The sequence below is a fragment of the Nothobranchius furzeri genome, chromosome 8, assembly GCF_043380555.1.
Source record: "Nothobranchius furzeri strain GRZ-AD chromosome 8, NfurGRZ-RIMD1, whole genome shotgun sequence".
Taxonomy (NCBI): domain Eukaryota; kingdom Metazoa; phylum Chordata; class Actinopteri; order Cyprinodontiformes; family Nothobranchiidae; genus Nothobranchius; species Nothobranchius furzeri.
The window spans coordinates 51,360,540-51,376,996 of record NC_091748.1 but is presented as its reverse complement, the minus strand read 5'-3'; the positions used below and the strand labels follow the sequence as shown (position 1 = coordinate 51,376,996).

General features: G+C 45.1%; 1 protein-coding gene across 1 annotated transcript; it reads right to left on the bottom strand.

Moving 5' to 3' along the window:
• Positions 1–378: 378 nt before the first annotated feature.
• onecut3a (one cut homeobox 3a) lies at positions 379–15,683 on the bottom strand. The gene is made up of 2 exons (XM_015971537.3): positions 14,198–15,683; positions 379–1,367 (listed from the first exon to the last, which is right to left on the bottom strand). Exons 1-2 carry the CDS (start codon positions 15,234–15,236, stop codon positions 1,075–1,077), a joined length of 1,332 nt encoding a protein of 443 aa, XP_015827023.1. The 5' UTR covers positions 15,237–15,683; the 3' UTR covers positions 379–1,074.
• Positions 15,684–16,457: the final 774 nt, after the last annotated feature.

Below are 16,457 nucleotides of genomic sequence, written 5' to 3'. Positions count from 1 at the left end.
CCTGTTGGTCAGAGAAACACGGACTCTTGGCTCAGGCAACGAGGAACAACGACGCGTCTCCCTGCAGGCCTCTGACATCTGTGCAAAAATAAAACCTGGGCCTGGAAGACCTGAGTATCTCCTGCCGAGCGTCTCCAGTTTCACCTTCAGGAGGGGTCAAGGACCCACATTCTCCGTCTGCATCGATTCATTTTTCAATTCATTAGTTCGCTGTATGATCAGGCTGAGCTGCTCTCTGAAATGACTGGCCAACAGGGAATACCTTTGGCTGAGCAATGAAGGAGACTAGAGGAGAAGGGGGAGGCGTGGAAAAATGAAAGAGCCTTGCTGCTGTTGTTTTCCTTGTGATGGGCTCGTGTGTGTGTGTGTGTGTGTGTGTGTGTGTGTGTGTGTGTGTGTGTGTGTGTGTGTGTGTGTGTGTGTGTGTGTGTGTGTGTGTGTGTGTGTGTGTGTGTGTGTGTGTGTGTGTGTGTGTGTGTGTGTGTGTGTGTGTGTGTACGTGTGCGTGTGTGTACGTGTGCGTGCGTGTGTGTGCAGGATGGGGCACTGATAATAAGGCTATGTGCAGTTGTCTTGTCAGATTTATTGCCATTCTTTCGCCCTTGTTGCTTCCATGTGAGTTGAGAGGATGTGAATAAGGAGGCAGACACAAAGGAGGTGAGAGGAAAAGCAGTACCAGTGGCTACTCGGGTGAAACGGCGACGGAGGCCGACGAAATGCAAAGGCTATTAAAAAGAAGGGGAAAAAAGGTCAACTCTTTGGTGTCTCTTTGCTTTGTAAGATGCCTTAAAAATCATTTTCATCAAAGACAAAATCAATGATTGTCCTTATGTGAGAAATGCGGATTGGACCTGACTTCACTCCTCACCTCTTAGATTATGCTTCTTCAGGTGAGAGTTTGAACATTTTGACTGACAAAAAAAGATGATTGCATGGCACAAAAGATTTTTTTTAGGCAGAGGGCACATTCAGATAGTCCAGGTCAGGTGGAGACAGGTTTCACAGCCAACTTTCTGTGATGCCTACTGCTCTGACCTGGTCCCCTCCTAACCCTCTGAAGGCCTCATCCCATTATCAGGCCTTAGAGAAGGTGGTGGTGGATGTGCCCGGCTGCCCGGGGCTGGTGCCATGGTCATCGTGCCAGCGGTCCACGCAGCGGCGACGTGCATTCATAAAGAAGTTGCTGACAGTGCTGAGCTCCAAGCCGAGCTGCTGGGAGATGGTGATCTGCATTTCCTTGGATGGACGCTTGTTCTCCTTGAAGATGGCAATGAGTGTACGCCGCTGCAGGTCGGTGAAGACCAGGCGCTGTTTCTTGGGTGCCGTGTTGCGGTCCTTGTGTTGCTCCTGTTCTTTGCGCTTGCAGGCTTGTTGTTGGTGGCAGCGGTAGGAGGGACGGTGATAAGAAGCAGGGAAAGAAGACAAAAAACAAGGAGGTAAATTTACAGAAGTCATTTTGTTACCACAAAAACAGAAGGTGGAGGGAAACGTTATTAGAACACATAAAACCTAGTTAATACGTCAGCCAAGATGCTACAGCTCTATCTGTACTGCCATATTAAAGTTGATTTAAAGCTAATCCATGCCTCCTGCCCAGTGGGAATATTCCTTCCATCCTGCAGAGTGCAGACAGGGAGCCAGCCTGCGGTGAGAGAAGGATGGGGTGGGGAGGGCACGGCAGTGGGACTGGCTGCTGCCTGCTAGCTGGAGACACTGCTGTTTGATTCAATATTAATGCAGTTTGAGTCGCAATGGGGGACTGAGTGACTGTTGCACAAAAGTAAGCATTTTGTGTCTTTGCGTGTGTATGTGTGTGTGTGTGTGGGGGGGGGGGGGGGTTAGAGGAGACAGGGAAGAATAGAAACGAGAAGAGAAAAGATGCAGGAGTCAGACAAAGTGTGTGTGAGTGTGTGTGTGTGTGTGTGTGTGTGCGTGTGTGTGTGTGTGTGTGTGTGTGTGTGTGTGTGTGTGTGTGTGTGTGTGTGTGTGTGTGTGTGTGTGTGTGTGTGTGTGTGTGTGTGTGTGTGTGTGTGTGTGTGTGTGTGTGTGTGTGTAAGAACTAAAGAGAGTAGCTGAGAGGAAGAAAGAGGAGGGGAGGGCGGCATGTGAAGGAGAAAGCGAGATATTGACCGACTTGCTGTAGGAATTGGGGGGGGTTCTGTAGGGACTGGGGTCAGATCCCCCCCAGCAGGTCTACAGTCTGCTACTTCAAACAGAGCCCACTGGAGCCCACTCTACAGAGCTCTGAGAGGGTATTTATAAACACACACACACACACACACACACACACACACACACACACGCACACACACACGCACACACACACACACACACACACACTCCCCAAACACAAACACTTGAGAGGTGCTTGCTCCGGCTGCTATGAGCCCCTTCCCATACGCAGAGCAATTTTCAAAAGAAAGCTGTGCACTCTTACATTTGGGAGGGGGTCCGACGGGGTGATGGGGTTTTGCACAGCAAACACTGAAATTAATAGTTAATAGAGTGTGGGATTGTGGGTAAGTGTGTTGTAACTTGGTTTATTTGAAGTAGACGTGTGGAAAAAAAGAAAACAGCAGACGGGTGGAGAGTAAAAAGGCAGAAATGGTACCAAGAGATGATGTGTGTGAGTGTTTATAAATGTGTGTGTGGATGGTTATGGCACCAACTCTGCAGCCACACGTTCCCCTGCTGACTGAAGATCGAATCCTCCCAGAACGGACTGTGTGTCCCGCTCAGCCACCCCACCGCCTCAATTAAAAGAGAGCAAATCAGGGAGAGAAAGATGCCATCCCTGTGGGGTCTCCACCTGCTGCTGATGGCATTGTCTCATACTTTCAGTAATGTCTCACTCCCACACTGTGTGTGTGTGTGTGCGTGCGTGCGTGCGTGTGTGTGTGTGTGTGTGTGTGTGTGTGTGTGTGTGTGTGTGTGTGTGTGTGTGTGTGTGTGTGTGCGTGCAGGGCGATTGTGATTATGCTGAAGTGGCTGGAGCCAAGCAGTGGCGCTGTGTGTCTAATTACAGTGGAACAGAGCCCATTGATCAGCCATTGCAGTCCAATCTGTTTACTACAGACATCTAACCTGCACACTTGCACATCCATCATCTTCATATTTTAAATCAACGCTGCTGCTGTGTATGTCATGCACGGGGACACATGCCAATGTGCCACACACAAATTTGTGCAAAAGTGCTCTTGTGTGAACGCAGCATATCTCGCCGCTCTAGTTGATTTATTAAAGCCCGGAGAATAATAAAAGGAGAAAACAAAGGAGCACGGGAGTGTGAGATAATGATTTGGGCTTCAGGTGAAATTATTTTCAGTGAAGATGTAATTTTTGAAATTAAGCATATATATTTTTACCATGTGTAAGAAACTCTCCACTCTCATATTTCTGGTGACATTTAGAAGAACACAAGCTGAACTAAATACCACCTTCTAATTCCCAGAAACAAACAGTGGCGGCCAGCTTGTATAATAGATTTTTTACAAATTGATTAATTTGTCAGTCATCAATTTTGCAATAATCTATGATCCATGTTAGTAATTAGCTTTTTTCTTAAATTAAGTCAGCTCATTCACTTCATGTTTATTTAACCAACATGTCATTTGGAGAAAAAGTAAAACCCTGAATAATTCAAACACCGATTTGGATGATTACTCATGCATGTAACTCAGCAAATATGGATTTTTATTTTAGGAATGATTCCACGTGCGAGTGCTGGATCGTACAGATCTGTGGGAGGTTTCTACTCTTATCAGACACACGCCAGCCTGTCTGGATCAAACCTATGAAGAGGATTTGTTTCCCAGCAGGACGGCGAGCCTAAACATACGTCGCAGCTCCGCCGCTCCCGTTCCCACAGTGGTGGGAAAGCCAGGAGAGACGTCAGGCTGTCTGAGACTTGTTAGAACTCCGACTGAATGCCTTTTTTTCTGTTGAAACTTTTTTAAAATAACAAATCAACTTTCTAATAGGTGATGAGAGCATGCCTTTCTGCAATGTTTGATAGCCTTTATTGGATAATCTGATTTTTATGAAACTTAAAGAGGCTGTGCAGAAAACAGAGGTCACTGTTCTTGTCTATCCCAGCACCATCTGCTGGTGGACTGGTTACATCTCTTTATCGACTGCTACCATGAACGTGAGTGTGTTCATGTGTGTAAAAAACAAAGCCACCAGAGGTTATGGTCTCCAGATTTTTAAATAATGTGAATTTAAACCAGACTGAATGACTTTCATGGTTATTCTTTCTGATTCCTAGAATCATTCTACGAGGATTTAAAACTGTGAGAATGGTTGAGTCTAGTTTAGTAGTGTGTTCTCCTGTTCTGTGACACGGTGTTCCTTTGCTAAATAGCATTTGTATTTATGTTGTCATCTTTGTTTAACATTAAATGACTTTTTTTTACTCTCACAAATTTCCCTTGCATCTACAACATAATTTTAAAATGTATGGATAAAACATGATCTTCTTGGTTTAAGTGATTGTTTTTATCATTTTTATAAGTTTAAGTGCAGTTTAGTTTATTCTGTTCTTCCTTCTCATCTCATCCAAAGTTGTAAATAAATATGTATTGCATTTTGTCTGAACCACACACTCACATGCACATGCACACACACACACACACACACACACACACACACACATACCTATTTAAAAAGTAACAAACACACACACACACACACACACACACACACACACACATGCACACAGGCCTATATATGCAGTGGCACACACATACACACTCACATGCACATGCACGCATGCACACACACACACACACACACCTATTTAAAAAGTAACAAGCACACACACACACACACACACACACACACACACACACACATGCACACAGGCCTATGCAGTGGCACACACATACACACTCACATGCCCATGCATATGCATGCATGCACAAGCACAAACATGCCTATGCCAGCAACACACACACACATACATGCACACACAGTCCTTTATATACAGTAACACACACACATACACACACAATATTGGCCTATACACACAGGGACACACTATTGGCCTATATACACACAAACACACACACGCAAATACACACAGGCCTATATATCATAATGCACACAGACACACACACTAGAGCTTATTTACACAATAACACACACACATTGAGACTACAAATAATGCACAAAGACTTTTAATTTATTTCAGATTTTCTTTTTATAAAAAGCAAAAAATAAAATGAGGTTTATTGAGTATTGGTTGAGTAATTTTTTCTGATTGTTTTTAGTGTCATATTCTACTGTAAATACGTTCTCACTGGTTTATTTTCATGCATATAAAACCACAATGATTCATAATTTATCCACATTTATTTGTTTTTAAAACAAGTCACAGGAAGGAAGGAGAACCAGTGTCTGATCATGTCTTCTCAGCCATCTTTCCACTGGATGGTCACGTCCAGCCCCCCTCATCGACCGCCTGCTTCACCTGGTTTCCGCCGGCAGGTGACGCTCTGGTCGTGTCCCGGTCTGCATGGGGCTCCATAGTGCTCTGCCTTTGCTACAGGCGCTGGATTTAGTAATCAATACCGATCGATCGGTGAGGAAGGGGGCCCTGATTACTGAACCAAGCTCGGCGTAGAAAAGAAAAAAAATCGATCATTGCAGCTTTTAGAGCTACAGTAGGCACCGAGCAGAGAGAGACGGACAGAAAGTCATGCACAAAGCAGCCGGACGTGCGCCCAGATCCTGGTTCTGAGTGGTTCTGAAGTGTACATCCTGCTGATAGCAGAAGGCTGGGCTTTCTGTAAATCTGTGAAGAGCGGCTGGCCTACTTTGAATGGATTCGTCAAGCAAAGATTCGTCAATAGCCTCGTTTATCCCGAGTTTCTTTCCGTTTTTTATTTCTCTTCTGCGCACATTATGTTGCGTTTAAAAGGCGCGCTTCCGGTTTGATCCCACATTAACAAACACTTATTTTCTTGTGAATTTTCTACTGAGAATTGTGTTTATTTTAGTTTAAAACTGGAACCATTTTTCTTGTCTTTTCTACATGACGACGTTAATATTCCTCGCTTCACGACAAACCAAGCGGGGTTAAGAGAGAGGCCCTGGGTGTTCAATATCGATCGATAGATTCGTGAATAATTCGTGTGTGAAATTCAGTTCGTCCAATTAATTATACCTCGGAGGAGGGAGGGGACGTGGAGCGAAGGGCTGCAGATACAAATAAATAAATAAATAAATTATACATTTAAATCTAAAAAATGATAACAGCACAGGCATTGGTGTGATGATCCGACTCTGCTGTTTAAGTCATGAGGAGTAAAACAAGTGTGTGAACATGTGCACCTTGCTGCCCGTCTGCGAATGTGAGTCCATCTCGAGCATTAATCATTTATTGATCAGCGCTGCCCTTCCTCCTCATAATGAGAAAGTCAAACCGCCTAATATTCTACCTGTGCGGTTTTGTTTTGTTTTTTTAAATAAAAACACGTGGAGGTTCTTTTCTGACTCCCCTTTTTGTCCCACAACCCCGTGAACGCAAAGGATGCGGTGTTGATTTGATTAATTTACCAGTAAACACGCTCACTGGATCCAGTTCAACGCTCACGCGCTGCCGCTCTTTTATTCGAGTCCTCCTCGCTGCAGCGCGCGCTCTCATAGCTGCTCTGTGCTTCATTTCAAACAAAAACCACTTTACATAAAATTACTTTCAGCCCATTTATTAAGCAATGTCTCTCAGCTGTTGCAAACAACATCCTCTCTCTCTCTCTCTCTCTCTCTCTCTCTCTCTCTCTCTCTCTCTCTCTCTCTCTCTCTCTCTCTCTCTCTCTCTCTCTCTCTCTCTCTCTCTCTCTCTCTCTCTCTCTCTCTCTCTCTCTGTGCGGTGGCATTTGGCTGCAGGGCAGTGCCAAGCTCTCTTTCTGTCTTTCACCAGTCTGACACACTTCCAGCTCAATACTCCTTAATTTAATGACTGAGAATTGGTGTTAATATACTGATGAGGAGGGACAATTTGTTTGCTTGCCTTTTTTTCCCTCCCGGGCTGGAAGGCATTTTCTCTCAATAACCCGCTCTGTTGCAACCTTTAAATCTGCAGATTTAGCCTTCTCTTTTTATTAAGCGGTCACACACAATAATGCAAATATGTTATAAAAATGTCATAAACTATCAGTAAGATGTACAATTTGAATCAGACGGAATTAAAATGCTCTTTAAAGGCAAGAGAAAATCCGTGAAGCTGCGGCCTGTGGTGAGCCTGCTCCTTTTGAGGTTTAAACGAACTCAGGCGTTTAAACACGTGACTTAACAAACCTGTGGATATCATTTATTTCTCTTATTCTTATAAATTTTAATCACATTTTCTCCTGCCTGCTATTATAATAACCCTTCTGTTTTACTGAGTTCAAGTGAGGAAGCATGATTTATTTATTTTCACATAGGTGTGTTATTGTTTGACACTATTTTTCAACATATTACATTTTTAGGGAAATAAAAACACATTCCAATCCTGATCGTATAGAACAAAAAGTTGTCATCAAACGAAAATGTAATAAAAAAATTAAAAAAGCATCCTAGTACAGTATTTATGTATTTGCTGAAATATACCAATATCATTGTTTTTTTTAATAAATAAGTGGTTTCAGTAATGAGTGGAAAAGCTGCACAGAATCGAACTCATATACCAAGCACTGCAATCATTCAGAAAGAGAAGAATGATTACAAACCTGAATATTTTTTTCCACTGAACCAATTATCAACAGCTTTAAAGTCTCGCGGGACTGTGACAGGATATGCAGAGGTCATTTAGGTCGAAGTTTGCCCTCTTTTCATAATTACACCGCTGCTTCTCTGAGGCGTGCAGCTTTAGAACAGCTGCATCTTTTGATCATGTTTGTTTAGAGATAGGAAGAACATATCTCCAAATGTCACCTGGGTTGTAATATTTTATTCTGTCGCATCAGTCTGGTCTGCAGTCTGATGACACCGCTGGCTTTTCACCGAGACACACACACGCTTCCAATATGCAGGAATCCGCCTGGTTTTATTCAAATGTCCACGTCCTCATGAGGCATAAGAAGATGCCGAAAATGTAATAATCGTGCGTCATTGGGGTTATTGTTTGAGCTGATCAACATTTCTTCTTCAAAACAAAACAAATATAATTCAGATTAATGTTTTAAGAGTATTGTTATTTACATGTATGCTTATTATTTTGTGTTTGTAGTTCTGTGGTACCGGAGGTAACAAATCTACAAAATCAAAAAATAAATTTACTATTTTGGAAAAAGACGTCGTAGATTTTTCCTATTTGCTAAATTTTTCAGCGTTCAATAATAATAATAATAATAATAATAATAATAATAATAATAATACGGTAATAATAATAATAATTGGCTGACTTAAAATAATAGTAATTCGTTTTATAACGTCTGTTTTTTATCATGAAAACAAACATCAATTTCACACACACACACACACACACACACACACACACACACACACACACACACACACGCAAGTTGCAATGTTTCCCAAAAGTTGAAAAATCTAAATTAAAGGAACGAATAAACAATAAAGTCAACGTATTGTCGTCTCGACCGAATTATTCATTCTAGACAAACCGGAAGTCAGTTTGTTACCTTTAATAACACAAATTATTTCAATTCATTCATCAATTGATTTCACTGTCGTTTTGTTCCTCTGTTGATCTGTGTGGGGTTCCCCAACCGGAGTTTTAGGTTGCATTTGTGGGTACAATTAGCCGTGTGTGTGTGTGTGTGTGTGTGTGTGTGTGTGTGTGTGTGTGTGTGTGTGTGTGTGTGTGTGTGTGTGTGTGTGTGTGTGTGTGTGTGTGTGTGTGTGTGTGTGTGTGTGTGTGTGTGTGTGTGTGCGTGTGTGTGTGTGTGTGTGTGTGTGCGTGTGTGTGTGTGTGTGTGTGTGTGCGTGTGTGTGTGTGTGTGTGTTTGTGGTTTTGTTGTGATCGACCCTGCAGAAAGACCAACACTGCTCCATGCAAACCACCAGGGCTCTGATTTCCTCCGCAGCATAATTTGTCAGATGGATTGTTTCACCTGCTTTTATTCCCTCATCTTGACTTGAGACGAAAAGGAAAATGTCACCTGATATTTTTGTTCAGGCAGAAATTTCTTTTTATTTGATTATTTATTTCACAATCAACACGCGCTTGTGTTGATCAACACCTTCAAATGTCTTTAAGGTTAAACATAGATTTAGGTTTCCCTTTAATTTGTGCGGATTGTGTCCTCGCCTTGTGTTTTTACTCTGTGCATTAAACAAGCCATCATCAGCCCCTTAATAACCAATGGCCCGTCGTGGCTTCAGATAAGGACGGGTGTACGGATTCACTGCCTCACGTTGATTTATTACCTGTTGGGGAGGAGATGGGGGTCTTCCACCCTCAATCTACTTAAAAAAGGTAATCTGAGTATCTGAGTCATCTGTGTGGGAGTGAGAACATCTGATCTTCATAGCAAGCAGACTGGAGGGGTGGACTGACAACTGAAACATTCTGCAGGTTTGCAAAAGAGACGAGTAAAGAAAAAGGATGCACATGAAATTTTTTCTAAAGAGGGTAACTTGGTGTTACATAATTCGATCAACAGAGTGCTGATGAGGTTTGGTCAGCATTTAATTTGCACAACAAGCCTGATCTTTGGAACCTAACCCAGCTGTTGAGTAAGCCAGTAGATTGTGATGGGTCAAAAGCCCTGCACGTTCTGATTAGCTGTTGTTCCTCTCCGCCTTCACGCACTTTATCCCAACTGTAATTAATGCGATTTAATCACATTATTCTCTATTTTGAGACCCGTTTGTTTGTATGCATCTGGCCTGCTTTATGTGGGAGCGCAGGCTCGCGGTACCATTAACCCTTCCAAGCTGGCCGCGTGCATTCCGTTGACTCTGCCAGCAATTTGATTTAAAGGTCATTCTCTCCTATCGATCGGCTTTGGCGAGGGGGCGACGGAGTAGCGTAGGGATTGATCATCTAAAATAGAAGAGACGGGATTGGAGACTGTACTGAGTCCAGACCTCGGCTGCATTTATAATTGCTCACCTCGTGTGAATTGAAACGTGTCCGCCGCGGCGACGAAATGGGATGCAGCGCAGGCGGCAAAACGTTTTCTATTAAAATTCTATTATTTTTGAATAATAGGGTCAGAGCAGTGTGTGTGTGTGTGTGTGTGTGCGCGCGCGCGCGCCTGTGTGTGTGTGTGCGTGTGTGAAGAGGTTAAACGATTGTGTGAACGTTAATTCTGCTAATCCCACCCCTTCATATGGGGAGCTACTATCACAAATATCCAGGAGAGCAGTTCACAACTGAAGGTGTGTGCATATGTGTGTGTGTGTGCGTGCGTGCGCGCGCGTGTGTTTTGTTGTGCATGTGTTATGAAAGGTGAGCTGTTAATGGGAGAAAAGGTGTTGCACGCTGTAAAAGGTGGAGAAAAGGGGGTGGGGATGGCGCAGCTCCAGAGATGGGAAAGGAGAGGCCGAGGAATGGAAATCGATACAGATTCAGAGCTCGCCAGATCGGCCTTAACAATGTGGCGCATATACGCACTCTACATCCAGATCACATACATACATAGCAGGAGGGGACACGTCATTTTGTTCCAAATCAGGCATTCATTACAACAAGGCTAAATTTCAATCTTATGAAATAACCCCACTTTTCCCATTCGGGGTTCATAATTTCCACCCTGTAACATCCAGCTTGCCGCTCGTTTGCGATGTAATTCCGACCAGGCTACTCGTGGCGGGTTACAGATAATGATGGTGAACGTGAGATGTCTTTTCATCTGGAAAGAGCCAAGCAGAAAGGGGGATTAAACCCAAAATAGCCTCGAGGTATAACCTCGCGAAAATGGCTGTTGCTCTCCCACAAGGGGATTGCAGAGGCGATGCTCGTACATGTGTGTCTTGGTATACTTACAGCACGCGCTGGTGTTGCTTAACGAACAAGGAGGCTCTGAAACCACAGATGCACTCTTTGCGCCCCTATCTTCCCCGTTGTACATCAATTATTAAAGTCCCAATCGATCATTTTACAGGCCAACATCGAGCCATTTTTTCAAGAAAAAATAAATAGACTGTCCCAGATTAATCACGTGCTAATGTTTTGTTCAATTCTGACTATTTTAAATGACCACGGGGGGATACTTTGCCCAACACATAAATGTTGTGTTAGAATATTTTGGAGAGCATCACCAAATAAAGAAAGGGCTCCCAGATCAGGGTGGTTTAAATGGACTCGGAGCTGGATGGGGAGGCGGGAGGCAGTGTGGCGTGACTGACGCGGTTGTGGATTGTAATATTGATCAGTGGGAGGAAGCTGTTGGGTGAAATAATGGTGCTTAAGGCCTGTATATGAGGACGCTATTAATGGTTAAGAAAAAAGTCAGGCTCGCCACCTTGATCTGGCTCCAAAACAGATGCATTTCAGCACCATGGACAGCACTCATCGAAGCTTCTTTAATGCGCAATAAACATGGAGTAGGTCCATAAAATAAACAGAAATAAAAGGCATGTTGATTTGTATTTGTATATTTGGATGGAGGTGAATTAGAACATGTTTTTCTCCTGGATTAAGCCTTTGTAAACTGATTGCAGTCCATTGAAACATGAATCGAGCCCCCCTCCCACCCTTATGTTTCTCCTCTGTGTCCTGAGGGTCCTGACCTGCACAGCCTAGCACGTGCTCTGGCCATTCAGATGGAAATAAACCTACTACGTTTTTTGTGTGTTTTCCTTTCCTCCTCTCTTTGAAGGGAGAGTGCAGCTCGGCATGCCATCATCCGCCTGAGATGTGCTGCTGCCGTTCTAAAAATGGAATTTTATTTTGGAAATATTGAACATTTTCCGTCAGCTTCTGCCTTGAAAGATGACTAAGCGTAAACACTGAATGTCCCAAGGAGTGGAGGAGGAGTAGACTTGATTTCTGCAGATTAAACGCATGAAAAAGGATGCAGCAGCTCTTTTTATAACAGCTGTCCCCTCTCCCATCCTTTTCTGCCTCCCCTTACTTCCCCCTTCTGCTCCAGGGGAGAGACCAATGGGTGAGAGTGCTGAGGCGGGATAATTGATAGATGCACTGGCTATCCTTATCGATCAGGGCTGTATTGACCCGACCAAATACATTGAGATGGAGTGTGGAATTCAACACAGATGCAAAGACGAATTGTTTTCATCACTAATGCGATCTTTAAATGTCTCCCAACCCTCACCTTGCCCGCGTCTCTCTTACCTGCGCAGCTTTTATAATGAAGCTGTGCTTTGTTTTTGTTCTAGGGCGTCCGGCACATGTGTGGAACATCTTGGTAAATGTGAGGTGGGTATAAAGAACATACTATGCAGTGAAAAGACGGTTCTGCCCTCATTGAAGGACACAAACCCCACCCACCTCCCTCAAACAGGCCTATCTGTGCTATGTTTTCCTTTTACGAGTGGATCACTGTGTGTGCATGTGCGCGTGTGCAGACAGTGGCATTTTTTGCATTAGCTAAGCAGGCCAGCTGCATTGATTTGTGTGACTGTGATGAATTTGGAATAGTAATTTGAATTTATTGATTGATGTGGCCGAGCGAGTATGGCCCAGCCTCACTTTCAGCATCCCAGCCTCTCCCCCCACACACACCAACTCCCCACTGCCCGCCCACACGTGCACCCAGCATAATAGTGATTTTAAATGCAGTAAGTAAAATGTTTCTCCTCTGCATTTACATGCGAGCCATTTGTCATTTTGTCCACATGGAGTTTCCTCGGGATCTGTTGTGGAAGCAGGTTAATGTAAAACAAGAGGCTTCAAATCGGCTGCATGGCAAGCAGGAGTTTTGAAATGGGATAATTGATCAACACTGGATCAAATTAGGGTAAAAGTGACGGCCTAAAACACACACACGAGCACACGCACGCACGCAGGCACACACAAACACACACGCACACTCCTAATCTGGTCTGACCACGTCTGAAACATGCAGGTGTGCGCTGCACAGATCTATGTGGCTATCCAAGCTCGCGCAGCTGAACTGGAGGTTTTATCCTGTGGAAGATATAAAACCCCGCAGCCCAATTAGCTTTAACAGCAGTGGCACTTAAAGAGACAATTGTGGAGTGTTTAAATCTTTATTTACCAGAACCCCACTAAATACGCAAAGGAACAATTTACATGCCATTAAGTGCTTTTCAATAGAGCATTGACTGGAACTAAAATATGCCACTATATCTGCTTAATTGAACCTTCCGCTGAAATACGACACAGAAGCGCTGATTGACGTTTGGAAGAGCAGCTCGTCTAAGCAGGGTCTTTACACAAACATCGATGAGAGGGGCACCTCTCTCACACATCTCGCTTTAACCCCATGCTACGTCTCGTTTTCATTTATGTCCCGTTAATCAGGTGATAAGGGGTTTTAAAGAAGGGGGCGGGTTTCATGTGGGCATCTTGTCGCAATAAAAATTCTAATCAAGCAGTGAAGGAGTTTATATTCGAGTCACGTCGCTTCACAAGACCACAAATAAACAATTTCTAGGCAGCAGAGTGCACACACGCATAAGGTAAATCAGATTTGGGGGACGTGGTGTCCCAATGTGCTCAGGCCAAAAAAGAAAGACGCATCTGTTTGTGTCTCTGCCTTTCAGATCCAAATCGATCATTTATCAGCGCGCTCCTCTGAAAGGGGACGCCTGGACCTGAAATATTGATCCAGTGGAGGTCATACTCCCCCCTGGCTCTTTGACCAGGCCTCAGACTCATCCTTGCTTTCGTGTGTTCACAAGAGAAGTGTCAAAATACTAGAATTATTTGTGATGTTTGTAGTGCTGTGTGTTTTTGTCAGCTTGTTACTTTGCAGCGGTTAATTCTCTGCTGATTTATTGTGTGTGTGTGTGTGGGGGGGGGGGGGGGGGGCATGAGGTGTCCCATTTCTGTGCGTAAAACCAAACTCTGCCCCGTGCTGCTTTCTTTTGTTTACCACACAACGTTTGTTTGTACATCTGTGGATTGTAGCATCAATCAAATTATAGATTTCCCCCCAACATTTAACACCCCAACTGTCATGATGAAGTTTTACTCGATACAATCGACTAATAACTTCTAGTAATGTCTGTTTGAGCAGCTATTGGCAGTCTCGCCACATTGACTTCTAATTGATCCCTCCACATCACTCAGGTTGGGAGCTGTCTCCTCACTCACCTGCAAGCCTGAGCGCTGACATCCGCTGGAACTCGGGCTCCTGGAGCCACTTCCACATCCTCCTGAACGTCTCCCGTCCAGACTTGAGCTTACTCCACGGTTTAGGGTTCCGCAGCAGGTCAGACAGAGTTCCCTGGGACCGGCACAAGATCCTCTGAGCAAAGATGGCCTGCGGAATGCTGTAGCGCTTGAGCTCTGCTGTTATTCGCTGTGCCACCTCCTTGGTGTTTATCTCCTCCACCTGTCCCGACCCAGCTCCCTGCCCACCTCCCACCACCGTCTGTCTGTCCCGGTCCGACAGCATGGATCCGTTTGCCTGAGAATGTGGATGGCTGTGATGGTGGATGCCGTTCAGGGATGTCATGAGCCCAGCCCCATGGCCCCCGAGACCCCGAGCCAGGTGCTCCTCGCCCCGGGACAGCATGGCCGCGTGGGACTCAAACCCCCCAGATGAAAGCATCTTGTCGTTGGAGAGGTGAGCCCCAGGACCATAGGCGCTGAGAGTCTGCTGAGAGCTGTGCAGAGACCCGAGACCATTGGACAGAGGAGACAGGGGTTGTCCCATGCCGGACATGTCTTTAGGGTAGTGGCCGTACAGGTTACTCATGGAGGCGAGGCTCCTGTCATCCCTCATCAGGGTAAAGCTGCCGCTGACGTTCCCAGCTGCAAGCCTTTGGTGCGCCGGATGATGGTGAGCATGTGGGTGTGGGTGATGAAATTTCTCCGACACGGTGGAGATGGGTGGCAGGTGCTGTAGCGGCGTCAAGGTGGTGTAGGTGCTGCTCAGGCTCATTCCGGAGTCGCACGACATGGTCATGGCCGGGTGCAGGGGGCCAGACAGCGCGTGGTCTGTGCGGTAGTCCCCCGCTCCCTCCAGTATCGAGGCCATGCTGGACACCATGGCCGACCGTCCGTGCGACACCAAGTTCCGATGCGACGCCGACGACTGGCGCGCGTGCGGGGAGTTCATTAAGTCGCTCGTTTGGTGCGAGTGAGACACGCCGTGCAGATTTCCGATGTTTTCCATTGAAAGCTCCATCGTTGAAAGGATCTTTATTTCCACCCCTCTCGCCACTCTCTCGCTTCTCTCCCTCTCCCACTGTCGCTCTGTCTCCTTTCCAATAAAATTTCAACGATTTCAAAGCCAAGCCATTGATCGCAGTTGCTTCTCGGCAGTCAATCCAGCATGGTTTTAAAAGATCGGATCCCAGCCGCTGCACAGAAACCGCACCGCAATCCCCTCTGCTCAGTGCGTGAAGGCGTCTGCGCCTGCTTGGATTTCTCTCGCTCTTCACCTTCTACTATACCCAAAGCGCCGCTTGCCTCGCTGTGTGTGTGTGTGTGTGTGTGTGTGTGTGTGTGTGTGTGTGTGTGTGTGTGTGTGTGTGTGTGTGTGTGTGTGTGTGTGTGTGTGTGTGTGTGTGTGTGTGTGTGTGTGTGTGTGTGTGTGTGTGTGTATCGACGCGCCCTCGCTCCTGTTAAGGCGAGACCGAGCCTGCGCTCATGTGCGCGCCCCCGCGGTGTGTATATCCTCGCTCTCGCGCGCTTCTGTCTGGGGCTGATCTGACGTCACTGGCCTCCCCCGTGTCATGTGTTGTTTCACGTTGCAAACTGAACCTCGAATTCCTGAGAAAGATTGGATTAGACGCGTTAGATAAAACTCAGATGTGCAATCCTTTGCGGAGTGCGCAACATTTGCACGCAGATGGATAAGGAGAACTCGCTCCCTGTTTTCTTTGATAAGAGCTTCTGACAAGGCGCCACAACACATGTGATGGCTCTGATGAAGGTTAAATATTAATTGACATGTCACATCAGGCCACAAGAAAAGTGGAGTTTGTCTCCAGAAGGAGGTCAGAGCTTAAAAACAGTTTTTTCTACTCGTGATTTTTGTTTATCGGTTCAAATAAATACAAATAATTTAGATAAATAAGCAAATAGTTGCCTCAGCTCTCGAGTGAGTTTCGCCTTCATTTTCTAAAATCTCAACAGCATTAATGATTACACATTCCACCATCTTGCCTTCACTCATAACTTTTCTCTACCAACTTGTTTTTCTTCCCCCCACTGTTGCCGAGTTAAATCTGTTGAGTTTTATTTCATCATAGCCTCTAGGCTTTGACCCCGTTTGACGCATCTTTGCCTCTTGGATTGAGATCCACGAAAATCTAACTCTCCGCACATCAGCTCTCGTGTTTCGTGCCTTTGCAAACTTCTAGCATGAAACTTCAGCTGCTCGCTGATGTCAATTCAGTTCAAC